This window comes from Etheostoma spectabile, chromosome 9 (assembly GCF_008692095.1).
Source record: "Etheostoma spectabile isolate EspeVRDwgs_2016 chromosome 9, UIUC_Espe_1.0, whole genome shotgun sequence".
In the NCBI taxonomy this organism is placed as follows: domain Eukaryota; kingdom Metazoa; phylum Chordata; class Actinopteri; order Perciformes; family Percidae; genus Etheostoma; species Etheostoma spectabile.
In genome coordinates, this window is record NC_045741.1 from 11,930,098 (window position 1) to 11,949,715 (window position 19,618).

General features: G+C 39.8%; 1 protein-coding gene across 1 annotated transcript in view; it reads left to right on the forward strand.

Moving 5' to 3' along the window:
• The first annotated feature begins 850 nt into the window (after nt 1-850).
• The window catches only part of ap1m3 (adaptor related protein complex 1 subunit mu 3), a 36,637-nt gene continuing 17,869 nt past the window's right edge, over nt 851-19,618 (forward strand). The window contains exons 1-5 of the mRNA XM_032525418.1: nt 851-1,088; nt 9,519-9,675; nt 10,287-10,354; nt 10,857-10,987; nt 17,041-17,188. Of these exons, the coding sequence (XP_032381309.1) occupies nt 1,047-1,088; nt 9,519-9,675; nt 10,287-10,354; nt 10,857-10,987; nt 17,041-17,188 (546 nt within the window). The 5' untranslated portion in view covers nt 851-1,046. The remainder of the gene's footprint in view (nt 1,089-9,518; nt 9,676-10,286; nt 10,355-10,856; nt 10,988-17,040; nt 17,189-19,618) is intronic.

The following is a 19,618-nucleotide window of genomic DNA, read 5'->3' on the forward strand; positions in this document are numbered from 1 at the left end:
CTTCAACAGTATCAGTACTAATCAAAGTATAGACTTGGTCCCGAAAATGACATTCTTACCTGAAAATTGATGTTTTGGCTGTAATATCTGCACACTTCTTCTCATAGATGTGCAAATTCACGTGCAAGATCATTCAAGTTATACATGAAATTTATCACATGACGATGTTATCCCAGATTGGTGAAAGTGATGCTGTTACAACTATTCCTTTGTTACACCCATCCACAATGTTAATACGTATGTAATTTTGCTTGGCTACAATTTTGAATGCAGGACTTTTACTTGTATCAGAGCCCACCACCTAAGTGTATCAATTATTAAGTATTTATGCAGATTAGCCCCTTTCAGAAAGTTTTGTTATAAGACAATAGCCCATATTTGATTATGGATTTATTTTTTTTAATGTTCAGGGTTGAACTAATGGGACTATGTCATGGCCTACTTTTGGGTAGTCTAATGCATCTTATTTTACAGGATTCATTATTTGGTTTGAATGTGAAATGTAACTACTGAGTAGCTAAACATTACAATGTTCTCCTTAGAAATATTTGAAATATAGGTTAAGCATTTGTATTACAATGTTTACTTAAAAGTACAAAAGCTATTTGTAATGAAATGGGATTCATTTAGGTTGTCAAAAGTAAGATGCATTCACAGATAATCAGGGATTAGGTCTGTATGTTGGAGCCATAGTAAAAAAAAAAAAAAGTATTTCTTTGGTTGGAGCTAATTTTAAAATGACTCAAATACAGTAGGCTACTTGAGTGGCTACTCATTTAGCTATGCCATTGGTTAATGAGTGAAACAGGCCGAAATTAAAACGTCCCCGCAATAACCACCGGAAGTTGTATTTTCTGTGACTCCCGCTAGCTTGATGCTCCGCTCCGGAAAAGCAGCGAGTTGCAGTGAATCGCAACGACTGAAGAGTGGAGGAGAGGAGAATGATGGGAGCGAATACCATCCCCTTTAAATGACCCAAATCCTACAGTGGACGCAGATATTATCTAGGCTAATTGTTGTTCTTGGTCTGAATTTTCTCAGCTAAGATGTCGGCGTCGGCGATATTTATCCTCGACCTGAAGGGAAAGGTAAGTTCGTGGCGACTTGTTGTTGTGGAAGTTAACATGAGGGTTACCAACGAAGCACCTGCTACATGGAAATATATTCAACCACATATAGTCCAGAACGGATATTCCCATTTAGACACTGTAGTAGGCTAACTGTTACGTTAGACCGTATGCCAGAATAGCCTACTTAACGTTACTTTTCATAGTAAAGGCAGGCTAATTTCCAACTACTGTCTGTGCCCTGTAATCTCCGAGAGATCAGCCAGGAAGAGGCTCAGCTGGCTGAACTCGTTTCACCGATGTTGAGCATACAGAGGACTTGTTCTTGTTCAGCGATGCAGCCTTTTTCTGTAGCCTTGTGTTACGTGTCCTACTTCAACGTTTAAAATCTTCAACGTTACTTTTTGCAACACCAAAAAGGGAATCACTTAAAAAATGACAGTGGCTTACTTCATGTGATAGGATTTCTTTAAAACACTTAGTCTAAATTGTGTCTAGACAATAGATGTCTGTAGCCTCGTATTAGAAATGCATATTGAGAGACTAACCCATATTTTAGGCACTTGTAGGCTACACTATCAAGAGCTGAAACAATATGTCGATAAATCTATTACTTGCAACAGTTTTGACAATTCATTTAATGTCTTTTTTTTTTTAAATCTGAAATGCCAAACATTATCTGTTACCAGATTTTCAAGTATGATGATTTTGCTACTGTATCTATATCATTTAGGGCTGGAACCAACCATCAAAACAAATCTGAAAAAAATATTGATGTTTCACTTTCTATGAAATTTCCTAAAAGCCTAACTGCCCGAAGCCTAGGGCTTGGCGATATGGAGGAAATCAAGATCACAATATTTTTGACCAACTACCTCGATATCGATACCACAACAATATTGTAGTGTTGACTATTGATGCTTTCACAAAATATTTACACAATGAGATTGTTGATAATTAATCATCGGTAATGTGGATATAACGACTAAGTGGGAAAAAGCAAATGATAGAACAGTTACAAAAGTCTGGTAAGTTCAGAAAATGACATCACTTTACTGTGATGCAGCCTTTAAAATCAGAAAAGACACGCCATGTTCCAATATCTAAAATCTAAGACAATATCCAGTCTCATATCACGATATTGAAATAATATTGATATATTGCCCAGCTCTACCAAAGCCTAAGGAAACTAGCAAATTATTTACATTTGAGAGGGGGGATCTGGTTTTTTTTATTTTTGCATTTTTGCTTAAACTCTGCAAAATTCTTTTGGGGACATTTTAACAATTTTCTGTCATTTGAACTTTATGAGAAAGGAACTGGCAGTTTTAACAAGAATGAAAATAGTCCTCGGGATAGTATCTGAAAAGGACTGTTTTTGAAATACATTTATAAAAATTCTCTAAAATGCATTGTGATTTTTGTTGTTGTTGTGTGCTGTAGTATGGGATGAATAAAAAAAAGGACACTGAATTTTCACTGCCTTCACTTGATTACTGCAACACTCGGGTTTAACATCCAGGCTAAACCTCACAGGGTTCATTTATTGTAGGGCAAGAAAAGGAATTGCTGAATAAGTCTTATGCGCTTGACAATACCCATCAGGGAATAGAATCCGACCCTCATAGCCTGCATGTCTGATTGTACAGATTAAAGGTTTTCTTTTTCCTTATCTGTCTATCTTTGCCCTGGGGCAAGAAAGTCTGATCCCTCCCTCTATCCTGACCTGGCGTCCTCTCTCATCTTCTCTATTACTGTTGTATTTTAGTTGCAATTAAAAATCCACTTAAATGTACATGCAGAACAAGGTTAAAATATCCAAAATGACACCAAATATGAAAATAGTTATAGAGGCAATATCTTAGATCTCACCCAAAACTATTCATGTACAGGTAGACCGGTCACTCCAGTACACACATTTCTAGACACAGTTGACAAAACACAGCTACTACAGAATCCAGTTTCCATCCCTCCACCCTCAGGTCCCCTCCCTTTAAGTTGTAACTCCCGGCCACTAGACCGCACACTGCTGGCTGCTGGGACCTGCTACGTAGACTGAAATGTCAGGCTACTCAACTCAGCATGGCATCATTTGATCCCAGTGTTTTGGGTTGTAATAGTAGCAGCACATTTCATTAACGAGATGCCTACACATGTGAGGTTGAACATTTTAGTCATACAGTGGTGGTTGGAAAGGAACTACAGCGCTCTGTTTTTGCATTTTGTTTTTATTTATTTATGAGGGACAGTGCACATGCTTCCACATTATAGTGTAAATGTGCTAGAATTTAATCATTTTCTTCAGTTCAGTTTATTTTTAGCCACGCCCTTGGGATGGCCTTTCACTTTGGTCCGGACTGAAATATCTTAAAGTGCTCTTAAAGTATCTTAAAATTTTCAGTTTCATAATTGTATTAAGAGGTTATATCAGAAAAGGTTTACAGCTCCTCTTTTCACCCTGTGTGTTGAGCTCTCTGTTTTACCTACAGAATGAGGCATCTCACTTCTGTTCCGTCTTTGTTTGGAATCGCACATGCGCAGTAGCTAGGTATGGACTACTAGCCAGTCAGAAGCAGAGTATGCGGGCATGGCACGCTAGCAGCTAGGCGAGCATTATAGCGAGTGTTACAAAGTGACAAATGTCCATGTTTGGAGCAGTTTGTGAACAGTGTTTTCTGTTGGAGATGGTAAGTCCACTTTGGGCTTTTTCACTTTGTAAACCTATTACATACAATAATGATATATAGAACACAATAAATGGAAGGGAAAAAGCCAAAAAGCATAATATGGGCACTTTAACAACTCTTTCATGGCTTGGCATAACCTATTTTACAGACATTTGTGGTACCCAGAAAATAAATGATCATGATTTAGCTGATCCTTTGACTTTTCATTTAGCTTTATCATCATGCCATAAAGTTTAATTTTGTTCTAATTAATGTCCAAATTACATTCCCATCAGACTTATCTATACATTGTGTTTAGTGCAAATTAGCAAATGGGACCATGTTAACATTTGAGATGGTGAGATGGAAGCTAAGATAGTGAACATGATTAACATTATATCAGCTAATCATCAGCATGTTAGCATTGTCACTGTGAGCTCATTGCACCGCCCCACAGCCTCACACAGCTGCCAGCATGCATGTTGACTCTTAGTTTGGTTGAATTGGGAGTCTTATGCTACAATGAAAGTCTAGCTGTTGAGATATAAAAGGCACTGTGGGCATTCACAATGTTAAATGGTTGCAATTGATGGACCAACTCAGTGGCGTCTTTTTGCAGCCTTCTATGTGCCATTATTTCATCAGCAAGTAACTCCTAACCGCTCTGTCACTCTAAAACACGATCAGTATTCTGTTATATTTTTCTCCGAGTGATAATGGAGTTATGCTTAAATATGTGCTCTGGGATTGTTTTCTAAACTGTTTATCAGTGATACAAATTGTTTGAATTAGTACAGTTTTTTTTCTGTTCCTGTTTGCCTTCCGTTGAGGGTTTTCTGGTTGGCCATTTCTGTTAAAGGGTCAACAGCGAGTGGTTCCTATTGATTTCACACACTGTAAACAGTCATGAGTGCCTTGTGTGTCCCAATAACTGAGGCTGTGTTTAGACGGAAACAATCTGAAGAGAAAATGCAAAAATGGCGTTGCATTCTCACTTTTTATTTCGTGTTTAGACGAGTGTTTTGGAGGGGAAGTCTGCGTGCTTATGGTGTTGCAAAAGTGTGTGGAATTCGATGTAGTATGGACACCAGACGGCTAGTTGGTAGTGTGAAGCACTAAAACACAACACCACCAAGTCCGCGTGCCTGCGTAGAACCTTCCTTCTATACTTCTCTGCCTAGTAGCGCAAAACCAAAACATGGTGAAGCAAACAACAAAAGCTGACAATTTTGTCTGGACAGATGAGGAGGCGGAGTTATTGCTTCAAACAACCTTAGATTACAAAGCCACAAAGGCACATCAGGGTAAGGACTGGGAGTACTGCCAGTCAAAATATATAGACATGTTTATCAAAGTTGCTAGGGCAACTTCAAGGTCTGACGTATGGAAATAATCCGACATGTTTGCTGTTAAGGGAACTACCACATAAATCAACAAGCCTCCTACTCACCAACCCCAGATTGATCACAGACACAATGGTTGAGAAATACACACAAAATCTGCTGCGTGATTATATATACAAAAGTATAAAAGTTTGGGGTCACTTCGAAATTTCCATTGCACTCCATTATAGACAGAATACCAGCTGAGATCAGTTGCATTGTTTTTTTAACCAGGGCAGCAGTTTTCATATTACATTATGTGCTTTCATAATTGCAAAAGGGTTCTCCAATGTTTTCTCAGTTAGTTTTTTAAAATGATATCAGATTAGTAAACAGAATGGGCCTTTGGAACATTGGATGAATGGTTGCTGATAATGGGCAATGTAGATATTGCATTAAAGATCAGCCCCCCACTCAGATCAGCTGGTATTCTGTCTAACATCGAGTGGAATGGAAATTTGTAAGTGGCCCCATACTTTTGACCGGTAGTGTATATATATATATTATACAGAAGCCTGACTGAACACACTTATCACGGACGGCAGCTAGCAGCTAACAGGGCAAGCTAGCTACCGGCAGGATAGAGACAGGGTACCGGTAGGTGAATTTAAACAATGTCTGAGTGTCACGTAAGGGCATATAGTAGGCCTTATTTTCATGTCGCTGTGTTTAAGTTTCCAAATTGTATTTGTTTGTATTCCCTTTTACATTGTCATATCTGTTTTTAGTGCTACAACATTGTGAATCTTTTTGTTTTTAAAGCTTTAATCTTCTACTCTACCTATTGTTATGTAAACCTGGTTGAGGTATCCATCATATATGAATGTCACAGAATTTAGATTTGTAGGAATGTAATGGAGGGATGCCCAGTAGACGTAATGATATTTGAAATAAGTATTCGTAAATGCCAACACAACTTACCAGAATACGTTTTTACCACACTGAACGGCGTCTTAACACACTCAGAATAGAATTTAAGAAGAGCTGGAGTATTAAGTAGCTGCGCTCTGCTTTGGGGCATGAAATCTGCTAACTGTTTGTGTGAGGTGTTCTGCTTGATGTGTTCTGCCTCTGCCGAATATACATGACGCTATCTGATGTCTAATCTGAGTGAAACTGACACACATTTGAACAACATGGCATGACAGAGGTATGCTAACTCTTAATTAACCTAAAGGTGAAACATAACAAATTGTAAATCATAAGATAATGTGTTCTATAATCATCATTCTAAACTTCCAGTATTGTCAAAGGTAGAACTAGCAATCTGGCATGAACTTCCCTAACATTGTGACTGTGCTTATCACTTCCAGTTATCAGCTGAAATGCCTTTCAGAAAACAAGTGGCTGTTTGGCAAAAGAAAGTTAAACACACATCAATATCGACAGTTGGAAGTTAGAAACAGCAGAAAAAAGCAGCCATAACACATGTCACAATTTCCCTTTATAAATGTGTTTGATTTAATCTCAGGGAACATCACACTTGGTACGGTAATAATGTTACTCTGTGAATTATTTATGTACTGTCTCGAGCAGGAACTAATCTTGTTCCACTCAAAAGTTTTTAAAAACAGTGTGTGCATGACCTGATCTTTGTAACTGATGTGTTGTGAACCGCTGTGAACACTACTAGTGTTTGTTTTGCTTTTTAACCCTTTGCGATGTTCTTTAGGCCCTCATTAAGTGCAGTGTGGGTACAGTGTGGATAAGCATTTTGTTGTTTTCCATCCATCCATCTTTGTTCGCTTATCCGGTGTTGGGTCGCAGAGGGAGCAGCTCCAGCAGGGGACCCCAAACTTCCCTTTCCAGAGCCGCATTAACCTGCTCCGACTGGGGGATCCTGAGGCGTTCCCAGGCCTTTCACATTTTAAAAAGGACTGTTGGGCGACCCATGGGGGCAAACGCCTTTGCGGAGGCCCGGGTTCGCGTCCGGGTCCGACCTGCGGTAGGGCTGCACAGTTAATCAGATTTTAATCGGGATCACGATTTTGGCTTCACACAATCAAATTTGCGTGACCGAGCGATACTTTAAATGCGTCATTCTGTTCATAGAACGCTGCCTTTTTTTTGCAAAGCCAATCTACCGCTCCGTAAACCACTGTCTGATCATGTGCCAGTCAGAGTTGTACCCTACACCACTCACTCAGCTTAGTTTCTAGATGTAGACAGTCCCAGAGGACAGAATAACGTGAGGAAAATTCCACAACAGCTAGTTGGTCATACGGTAGTCTCAAGGTTTACCAGTTTACCAGACAATAGCAGTGACCAGTGCTAGTTAGTTTCTGTTAGCTCACAGGGCTCCAGGGTGCTAGTTAGTGTCTATTAGCTCACAGGGCTCTAGGGTGTGAGTAACATTTTTCCTAGGTCGCACCAGTGCACCTAATGTCCTCGCTTCCGCTGCCTCTCCACAAACGAAGCAATGTTGTTTATATCGATATGGTTTCATTTTGCGTTACATGACCCATTTCTTCTGTAAAGCTGCGCCTGTGTTTATTTAATGGCTTAATTGATTCTTGAAAGTGACTATATAAACTATAAATTATATATGAATGTGTTATATATTCCTAACAATCCAATTGAAAACAATGTTCATTTCCAGTCAATTCAGCCAGTCATTAATTGTTTCAGCACTAATTTCAAACCTACATTGACTCTTTAGTTGGTAATGTAACACATTGTTGCTTTAAATCCATCAATATCGATTGTGTGTATATAATTTGCATTAATAAGTACTGTTCAAGTAAATCTGCTGAATTTGTTGAGGTTTTTTCTATCAGAGGTTACTTTCAGATCTACAAAGCAAACCTCTTTCCAGGGCTCGTCTGTGTTGCAGCTTTTTATTGATGCAAACATTTATAGATACCGCATTCCCAGTCTCCCGTGACATCTGAACTTTTTGCTCTGTGGTTTCTGTTTCCCCTTTCACAGAAGCCGAGCAGTGACCTGCTCCTATTCCTATCCTTTTTTTCCCTCAGATTACTTTACCTTACTGGCATTTCCTTTTTGTTTATTTCTTATTTCCTTCTGCCTTTGTTGTATCTGCCCCTGTGTGACCCCTGCGCAACAGACTCCTCTAATAAAGAAAGGGGGGTGCGTGTGTGTGTGTATGTATGTATGTGTGTGTCAGCTAGCTCCCTCAAGCGTAAGAAGCTTTGTTCTCTTTCTTCACTTCACTCTGTTCCGGACTGTAGCTAGACTGCTGACTCATCTTGTTCCATGTGTTTCTACTAAGATTAGGAGTGTGGTGGTTTTTCAGGGCTAAATGAAGTAAATCTTCAATAATATCAAGATTAATTTAGAAATACATCCCAATTGTGCAATTCTGTGATAAAAAACATGTACATTTCTGTTATTTTGCCCTCGCTTTTAATCCATGACTTAACACAAGTGCTATTGGCAGTGTAACTGGATCATCATCTTTTTGATGTTTTGCACTGACATTCAGCCTTTCAAAGGCAGAAATATCAAATTTAAAGAAAGGACTGCCCTCAGTCATAAGAGGCTCTATTTTGTAAGTATTGGGAAAGACTGCAATCATAGACATGGCCATGAATAATTGACTAGCTAGCTAGTTAGCTGTATTTATATGCCCACACCCACATTTGATTACAAACTGGTTCTCACTCTTTTCAGAGAGTTGTCGAAAGCCATTCTGGAAAATGTAGTGACTCACTAACAAAGATGAGGTCAAATACACACATGGAAAGCGGTTGGATTGAAACAAGACTACAGTCTGTGTACAGCCAGGCTAGCAGAAACATTTGCACTAATTGTCACTAAAGACAAAGTACAGCTGAGGCTGATGGGAATGCCATTAGTTTTTGCAGGTTATTTGGTCACACAACAAAGTACTGGACAGATTGAAAGTTTGACCTGATGTTGGCAATCAAAAAGCCAGAGAATTACAATTCATCCTGAGGGGGACATCAATGTATGGAAAAATTGTCATGGCAATTGATTGATGAATTGTTGTAATTTAGCTCCAAGCCACATTGTGGCATTAAAAAGGTCAGGTGATCCATACAGTCAGTAGGCTCGGTCCTATTGGGACCATGAATGACTGTTCAAAATAGATAGATATTTTTTAGTCTGAACCACCGTGGTGGACTGCCCCTCTGTTTGCTATAATTTCAAACCTGAGAATCACTGGAGCTTTGCTAAAGTCTGTATATGCTCCTGTTTTATATTAAGAAGGTGGTCATTCATCATTTATCATCAGAAGTTGGCAACACAGTTTGCACATTTCCTTGTGAGATGAACCTGGAGAGTGGTGCAATTTCTGTCCAGGGTTTGTAGTCAGCCAGTGGCTCTTGAAACATGTTGAAGTCTGAGTGCTCAGGTTTGGTATCGCCATAATAATGTCTACTGCCTCTATATTTTTTTCTTCACCATTTTGGATCCAGGTGCTAATCTGCCGTAACTACATGGGGAACATGGACATGAATGAGATTGACCACTTTATGCCCATCCTGATGAAGAGGGAAGAGGACGCTGAGATGACACCTCTGGTCACCCACGGCTCCACACACTTCCTGTGGATCAAACACAGCAACCTTTACTGTATCCATTTGAGTTCATGTCTTTCTACTGTAATCTTACAGCCTTTCCAACATATCATATCTGTAAAAAAAAAAAGATTAAATATAAAATGTACCAAAGATTTACTGCCTTTAACATACAGTAGGTACCTGAATAACTTCTTTCATTAGCTGCCTCCAGCTCCATAAGAAGTCCTGTGCTTCAGGTCTCTGCAGCAGGCAGCTTCTCAGCTTCTGTTTCATCTCATCATGTTTCACAGCCAGTTGAAAAATTGAACAAAGATTCACTGTCACGTGTTATGCACTGTATATCCTCCTCTCTTCATGCAAGATCGGGCAGTCAAACTTTCTTACCCATTATTAATTCAGCATGATATTGCAGTTGTGAGTATGCAGGATTTCCAGAGGACCGCGTTAGATAACTGTGCTGTTTTACCTCCCTGTGGCCATGTTCTCAATTGTTTGCGACTGCGATGCATTCTGCTAACTTACTAATCTAATAACCACCCACTATCTCTGCACTACATGTCTCCATCTTGTCCATTTCTGGTTCATAACAATTTCTTATTTTTTTTTAGCTCAAAAACTGTCACTTGTAGTTGCACAGTTTTTTCTTAACAGTCTGGTCTTCAGTGGTGGCACTGACAAAGAAGAATGCCAACGCTGCCCTGGTGTACTCTTTTCTTTATAAAATTGTCCAGGTTTGTCTGTTTTTTGAGACTTAACTTCTACTTGCTACTTCTGTTCAGATTTCATTGTTGTTATTATTATTATCCGGACCATGTTGGCGGAGGTCAGGGTCTATTTTGGCAAAAAATCCTCGTCGAGGGGTCTTGATATAAAGGAAAAAAATGACGTGCTGACACTTCTTAAACCCTTATAGTCACTTACTTGTCACAAGTTTGTTTGTTTAAACCCACTTACATTACTGTTGATGTAGCATGAAACACACCTGTTGTTGCTAAAGTTACCTGCACTTTAAACCAAGATAGCAGAGTATACTATTTAAATAGGGACCCATCACAAATTTTTAATTTTAGTCATCATAGTATGCTTTGTCTGTGATTGTGATTCATCACCAGACAATGTAAGGTGCAACTACACCTCTTATTTCATTAGCTGTTTTAGCAGATGCCATAAACTGTATGAAAGTACAGCCAAACAACTTTCTATAACATAATACCTGACTGTTTATGTCCGTAGGTATTTAAGGAGTACTTTAAGGAGCTTGAGGAGGAGAGTATTCGCGACAACTTTGTGACAGTGTACGAGCTGATGGATGAAGTGATGGACTTCGGTTTTCCGCAGACAACTGATAGCAAGATCCTACAAGAGTAAGAAAACATTGCAGATTTCCGTGTCTATATGTTCATGCCTAATCATACTACTGTAGTATGGACTAATATTGACAGAAGTGGAGCAGTTACAGTAGTGTGAAAAAATGTTTGCCCCCTTCCTCATTTCCTATTCCTTTGCATGTTTGTCACACTTAAGTGTTTTGGAACATCAAACCAATTTTAAACAATAGTCAAGGACAACACAAGAAAACAAAAATGCAATTTGTAATGAAGGTGTTATTAATAAAGGTGAAAAAAAATCCAAACCATCATGGCCCTGTGTGAAAAAGTGATTGCCCCTAAACCTAATAACTGGTTGGCCACCCTTAGCACAACAACTGCAACCAAGCGTTTGCGATAACGTGTAATGAGGCTTTTACAGCGTCCTGGAGGAATTTTGGCCCACTCTCTTTGCAGAATTGTCCTAATTCAGTTACATTAGAGGTTTTCGTATGAACGGCCTTTTTAAGGTCATACCACAACATCTCAATAGGATTCAGGTCAGGACTTTGGCTAGGCCACTCCAAAGTCTTCATTTGTTTTTCTTCAGCCATTCGGTGGTGACTTGCTGGTGTGTTTAGGATCATTGTCCTGCTGCAGAACCCAAGTTCGTTTCAGCTTAGTACACGAACAATGGTCGGACATTCTCTTTAGGATCTCTTGGTAGACAGCAGAATTCATAGTTCCTTTTATCACGGCAGTCTTCCAGGTCCTGAAGCAGCAAAAAAGCCCCAGACCTCACACTCCCACACCAATTTTACTGTTGTATAATGTTCTTTTTATGAAATGCAGTGTTCCTTCTACGCCAGAATATCTTGGACACACACCTTCCAAAGAGTTCCACTTTGTCTCATTGGTCCACAGAATGTTATCCCAAAAGTCTTGGGATCATCAGATGTGTTGTGGAGAAATTGAGATGAGCTTTGATGTCTTTTTGCTCAGCAGTGGTTTTCTCCTTGGAACTCGCCATGCAGGCCATTTTTGCCCAGTCTTTTCCTGATGGTGGAGGCAGAAGGCTGACCTTAACTGGCCTGCAGTTCTTTGACGTTGTTGTGGGGTCTTTTGTGACCTCTTGGATGAGTCTCGCTGCGCTCTTGGGGTATTTGGGCGGCCGCCACTCCTGGGAAGGTTCACCACTGTTCCATGTCTTCGCCATTTTGATAATGGCTCTCACTGTGGTTCGCTGGATTCCCAAAGCTTTGGAAATGGCTTTTAAACACTTTCCAGACTGATAGATCTCAATTACTTTCTTTCTCAATTGTTCCTGAATTTCTTGGGTCTCGGCATGATGTGTACTTTTAAGGATCTTCTGGTACCTTACTGTGTCAAGCAGCTCTATTTAAGTGATGCCTTGATTGTGAACAGGTGTGGCAATAATCAGGCCTGGGTGTGGCTAGAGAAATTGAACTCAGGTGCGGACAACCACAGTTATAGTATGTTTTAACAAGGGGGGCAATCACTTTTTCACACAGGGCCATGAGGTTTGTGATTTTTTTCACCTTTAATAATAAACACCTTCATTTACAAATTGCATTTTGTGTTTACTTGTGTTGTCCTTGACTATTGTTTAAATTGGTTTGATGTTCCACACTTAAGTGTGACAAACATGCAAAGAACCAGGAAATGAGGAAGGGGGCAAACACTTTTTCACACCACTGTACTTCATACATTGTTTTTATAAGTTTTTCCTAAACCAAATGTCATACTGTAAGTGACCAGCAGAGATGGGAGTAATGATTCTGTTTGAAGTGCCAGTGGCTTTATTTGTTTTTCATTCAACAGCGTACAGCTGGTGACCAAAGCTTTACAGTAATGAATGGGAGAACTTTATTCAGCAAGGGAAATGAACTGAAGCTACTATTCTTGGGCTTCACATGTGCTTTGTGTCCACAGTGCACACTTGGTTGTTTTGCTTTTTTTCTTCCCTTTGCTCCTCTGAGAGGCATTTGTTTCAAGGGAAAGGCTAAAAGTTCACTTTACAATACCAAAACAGCATGTGTTCTGTGTGCACATGATCAGCTTGGCTTCTAATTAATGATACACTTTATAATTTAAACATTCATATTTGCATGGTACATTGTTAACCATTTTCATGTCTCAAAAGTGATTGGGCGTTCACGTTATGTGATTGATGATTAATTTGATGCTATTTTGTGTCAGCAAGGCTTGGCAGAGGTGTGTGTGTGTCTGTGTCTGCAATAGGTGTGTGTGTGTCTGCAGTATGTGTGTGTGTGTGTCTGTGTCTGTGTGTGTGTCTAAAGTGTGTGTGTTTGGTTTCTGAATAGGGTTGATAATTACCAGGCTCCTATTGGCACATAGACACAATGAAACCGTCAGCTGGGCACACTTGAGACTCTCAGACAGAAAAGCCCTGCTCTTCTCCAAGGAGACACACAAAAGTGCCTACACACACACACACACACACACACACACATGGTACACATACTCACTGTCTCTCTCTGTCTGCAAGCTATTCCAGTTCTCTGACCTTTTCATGACCTACCCACCACAAATATTGCTTTTCTTTCTTTACACGAACTACCTGGTGTGTGTGTGTGTGTGTGTGTGTGTGTGTGTGTGTGTGTGTGTGTGTGTGTGTGTGTGCGTACGTACGTACGTCTACATGTGCACGTGTGGGTGGATGCAAGAGAATGCGGGATGCATGTGAATATGTTCATGTGTATGTTTTTCTATGAACCTGCATTTGTGTGTTTGTTGTGATTGCTATTGTTATGCTAATCCGTCAGTTTGCTGCCAAACCCCGCTGCGCTTCCAGATCCTTTCATTAGCATTTCTGAGGAGAATCAGGGCATAACAGAACAAGTAGGAAAGCAACACAACAAGCCAACGTCGACCTCAAGCCCACTTGTTGCCGCCTTTTATCTCTCAGCACTTTCTGACTTTGCTATGTGTCAACATGCATTTAGGTGGGAGGAACTGGGACAGAAAACTAGGGAAAACATTTTGCCTCAATCCGTCAGTCAATCTTAAACCCTTTTATTCAGCACTTTTTGTTGTTGACTTTAGATAGGACATGTACAGTTGGACTGAAATCAAGATCTTTATGTTTGATTTGTGTTGGTTTTCGGTTTTGATTGGCTGAATGGGTCATGAGGCTTGGCTATCCAAACATTTGATTCAATTTAGTGAAATGCGAAAGGGGTCACTCGTAGTGATGAGCTTCACGGAGCTTTACATCAAGCTCATTGTTTAGCTGTTTGGCTCGCAGTTTCACTGTTTGGGTTCACTCGCGCTGTTCTTATAGTGTTGTATTCAGCAACAGCTGGCTGCTGTTTTTCAGCGAAAAAGTTCTAAATACCCTCTTTACACTACAACTTCAAATGGATTATAACATTATGCTGAATGGAGTATAAAATATGCTTTAACTGCTAGATGTCTAAATAAGCAACTTTTTACCAACAAGTTCACCATATCAACTTAAAACATCATGATATGTCAGTCTTTTGCTAACTTGTTTCTGCTGCTCCCAAGTAGCCAAAAAGAGTATTGTATATACTCAAAACGGTTGGATCAATGGCACAGATGTACCACTAATATTACAGATTAGATTTCCAATGACTAAATTCTCCAGAAAAGTGCAAACTTGTGGTCAAGTCCATTTCATTCATGTAGCCCCAAAATCACAAATGTGCCTCAATGGGCTATGCAATCTATACAACACAAAACACCCTCTGTCCTTATAACCTTGATAATCTACCCCTGTCGTATGCATTTTGTCATTGTGGTTAGCAGAAGGACAGTGGAGTCTGGAGCAAGACAGACACAGTATTAATACCCACGCTGTTTGACTTGTGCATACTACGTGCAACCCATTTCTCAAATTAGACACTACATATGGAACACAGATTCCTGTTGCTGTATTTAGCCGACTGAAAAGGAAGACCTCTTACATACACACACACACGGAACATCATGTGTGACATTGGTAACATGAATCACAAGAAGAATGTCATTCCAAAATTAGTACGTGGTCTGCGTTAACACAATTTCAGTGGTGGTACCACGTAGGCTTGCACGATTTGGGGAAAAATATGAATCACGATTTTTTTGCTTAGAATTGATGGTCAAATTTTTTTTTGGACCATTACAAAACAAAACAGATTGGCAGTACCAAACATAGATTTTTGGCACCTATAGCACATTGTGCATCACCACAAACCTGTAAACATAGAGGCTTCAATGAAGATAAGGGAGAGCATCACAGCGCTTGGGAGCACTTTAAAACCTATTTTTAACGTCTATGTTTAAAACTCACAGAAGAAAGTAGCATTGTTTGTGATGCAGTCGGCTCGTAAAATTAAATGAGAATCAAAGTCATTAAAAAAAGAATTACAAAAAAATGTTCTCCTTTTTTTTTTTAAATCAAAGTTGTTTAAAAAATGAAATCATGAACAGGGTGAATTGAGATGGTTTCACAACAATTAATCGTGCAGGCCTAGGACCACGTCACTTACCTTGTTGCAGGCAGACATTTTTGGTGGGGCTGCATCATTTCCAAACCAGTGATGTCACAAAACATTGAATTCATTTGAGGTTATCAACATGGCATTGTTTCTCTGTTTGCCATTCTGCTGGGTTTGCACTTTTCCCCCTTTTTGTAAAAGAGGAGCATGAGGACAGCAGATCGGTGTGGAACATTGGGTCAGTATGTCATTGACCCTGGGGAAAATGCTCAGGCCTCTGGGGAAGGAGAGAATGTGAGGGACAATTGGAAATAGGAGATTAGAAAGCAGGAAGAGAAGAGGTCAGAAGAACAGACTCAGGGAGAAAAGAGATTGCCTCAGAGATAGCGCAGTTTGACTGTCAATCTTTGTCTTCTGATTTGTGTTAGCAGTTTAAAATAGTAGCCCACATTTTGGTTAGGAGCAATTAATGGAAAATGAATTAAAGTAGATTTTAGGCACATGGCTGCAAAACATCTGTATCCTGTCCTTTTGTGAATATACTTCTCCAGAGCAGGTTCAGCTGCAGGTCCTGAGAACCAATTCAGAATGTTTTTAACAAAGTGTTGAAAGCACCATTTGTTTTCATGCCCTACCAGGTTCGTGTATAAATCCTTGTGTATAAATTTTAGCCAAAAGTGCCAAATGAAAAAAAAATCTGTCTTTTGATGCTTTGTTAAGTTGTACATTATAAAAAACATGAAAATAATTAATATTCCCAAAAGTGTACAAACAGTTTGGGACATTATATTCCAAGGAAATTGGGTGGCATAAATTAGAAGACGGCTCTCCGGGGAAACCAAGGCACTGAGAAGTAAACAGTTAAAAACAGGTCTTGTCACATGTTGTTTATCTAAGTACAGCTCCCTCTTATTCTCATGACAATTCATTATGCCTCCCTGGATATAGTCAGAGGATTGCTAAAACAAATGGGCTCTCTAGCTTGCACATTAAGTGTCAACCTACAGTACTGTGCAGTTGCACCAATCAATATGTGTATGCATCACGTGAATACATGTGAAGTGAAAAAGAAGGGATGGACTACAGGTAAAGTTCCAATCATTAAGGCATCCAAACCAATACAACTCTGTTTTTATTTGACCAAGCAACGCTGAACAATTCAGCATCATGTAAAACAAATTAATTCAAGTGATATTCTCAGTGGCTGTAGTCACAATAGGTTAATGTAAATCCATGTTCCTATTACACCCATGAATACCCTTCATAGACCATGATTCTTCAATTTAAAAAAAACTGCTAATCTATTTTATATCATGAAGTGAGATTAATACAAACTATGAAACAGCTTTATTTTTCTTCAGATTAAGAGTGTTATTTTTGTTGATAAAACCTTATGATATTATTTCTCAGCAGGTGCCAGTTTTTAAAGGAGATTACCAGACTGAATTATTATTTCACACTGCAGCCATTTGTTGAGATATTTCTCCAAAATTGGAAATTCTTTCTCTGTCTGAAGCATCTAAATGAGGAGTTTTTTTTACGTGTTCTACCCAGCAGGGTTACAAGCTGAATTTGGAAAGAGTTTGACGCATGTTAACAACTTCTTTCTGCCTTTGTCTCTTCCAGGTACATCACCCAGCAGGGTCATAAATTAGAAGTTGGGGCTCCTCGACCTCCTGCCACTGTCACCAATGCGGTGTCTTGGCGATCAGAGGGCATCAAGTACAGGAAGAACGAAGTTTTCATGGACGTCATTGAATCAGTAAATCTCCTGGTGAGGACAACATTTGTTTTTTTACCATCATATTGTACAAAGAATAATCTCAGAAAGTTCAAATTGACACAGAAAAAAGACGTTGTGTATTATCCTATCCATAGTTCTATACCAGGGCATTCTTAATTTGGAATGGGGCCAGTTCATGAAACTGAGGCAAAATAAGGGGCCGAAATAATGAGTAATTATAGTACACAAATAGAATTACAACAACTACTGAAGGAGTCAATATATTCTATTTTGTAAATGCAGAACACGTATGCATATTGTGGTACACTAGACACACAGGTCCATGACATTGTTCCATTCAAAGACAATCAATGTTGAAAAATCAGAGACAGACAATTAGAGAATGCAGTTAACTACAGAAACATCCACTTAATTGCACATAACTGTACAAAATTTACAGCTCTTTATCCTCAATTGACAATGAAGAGATACATTCGTGTTACAAGTAAAGGAGGGAAATAATCCTCAGAAATACAAACTGTCCCCGTTCTCCACTGGTTGAAATATAAATGCCTAAATGGAAACTTAATACAACACACGCTTTTTCCTTCTAAAAAAATAAAACAGTTGACGCGTGCCAATCCAAGTTGTTCTCCTCAAAGAATGAAGCATTTTAGTGAAGATAATCTCACCGTAGTGTGCCCCTCCATGGGATTAGACCAAGCAGATCCTCACGAAAACTCCCCCTCAAAATCGCACATAAGGCACAGCTGTGCACTCACTGTTATCCTGCTACCTCATCCACGGCCAAAGACATCACCTCGGCCTTCCTCAGCTTGTCCAAAGCGTCTCGAAAACGTCCGATGCAGGGACTCGACTCTCCTCATATTTGACGTGTCAGAAATTGGAATTGCTTGATCAATCGATATGTTTTTTCGGGTTTTCTCATCTGTTACCACCTCCTCAATGGATGCCAGCATACACTCCTTGACTGTCTCTGAGTCTGTAAACGGCTTTTTTCTTTTTGCCCAATACCCATGCCACTCGTAACACGCTCGCAGTTGCTCTCTCTTGATCTGTACAGGCCTCGAACCAAAATGCGACGTCTTTGCTCGTAACAGATGTAACCCCGTTATCTTCTGCCCCCGAGCAGCAGAGCCCGGAGGGAAAGTAGCATCTAATTAGCATGCGTTGTCTTGAAATGCCTCTCAAATTATACTCTTTGCACACGGCAAGGCACTCGTTGCAGTTAACACACAGGATTCGCATCACGCATAAACGCGTATTTCCTGGTCCATTCACGTTTTGAACTGCCTGTTCTCTGAGTCACTTTTCTTTTTTTTAAGGTAGTGAGAGACATTTTTCTTGTTAGCCAACTTTGCGCTTGGCTTGAAAGAAAGGTCGAGCGCGGCACTAGAGCGCGAATGGGCGGCTTGATTGGTCATGTGTGGTTCCCCAAAATTATGTCCGGCCGAAACGGGTAGATATCTACTGTTTTGCCACCATGGCTGAAAGGGGTGCCTACCGCTACTGCCTCCTACCGTACAAAGAATGTACAATTAACCATAGTCATGCGATGTATGAGACTACCCATATGTAATAACACTTCCCTCCACGGCCTGTACAAATCCCTCAGGGGCCGGACCCGCCCTGGGGGCCGCCATTGATAGCCCGGGTCTATACGTTCCCCTTTCGGCTCCCGTGCCGCAGGAAATTCCGCCAGATGCAAGTCTTTTTGCCAAGTTCCTTCCGCTTTCTTTGTGTTAGAATTTTAAACTCCGGTGGATTTTTGAGGACTATGGTGAACTGCTTCTCAGAATTGCAGGGGAAATCCAGACAGCTAGCTAGACTATCTGTTCAATCTGAGTTTTCTCTCGCACAACTAAAACAACTTTTGAAAGTATGCGTTCCACCATAACAAGTTCCTTCCCGAGGCTCTGTGATTGTTCTGTAAAGTACTTGTAGAGACGATATAATCTGCAAATTGGGCAGGAAGACGCTCCGCTTTTGAGATGCTACCGGTGTGGTATGACGTGTAGCAGAGGACGGAACTAAACCAGAACGCAGCACAGGTAGAGAATCAGAGTGACGCTTAATCACATTGTTTCCAGTATCGGTTCTACATTATTTATTATCATCCATTGTTTTATCTGTAATTTAAAAATGATGGATTCTTAAAAAGTGATGTTTAACCGTCATGTTGTCTTCGGGTCCAATTTGACCCGTTTTTCAGTTTTCAGTGGAGAATCAGAGTGACTCTTAATCACATTGATTCCAGTACCGGTTCTTCATTATTTATCCTCATCCATTGTTTTATATGTAATTTAAAAGTTATGGATTCTTAAAAAATGATGTTTAACCCTCATGTTGTCCTTGGGTCAAATTTGACCCGTTTTCAGTTTTCTTATCACAAAAAATGAGCCTTCCAAATAAGTACTGAAAATGGCAGCATTACAAATATCAAATAACTTTGAAAAAAAC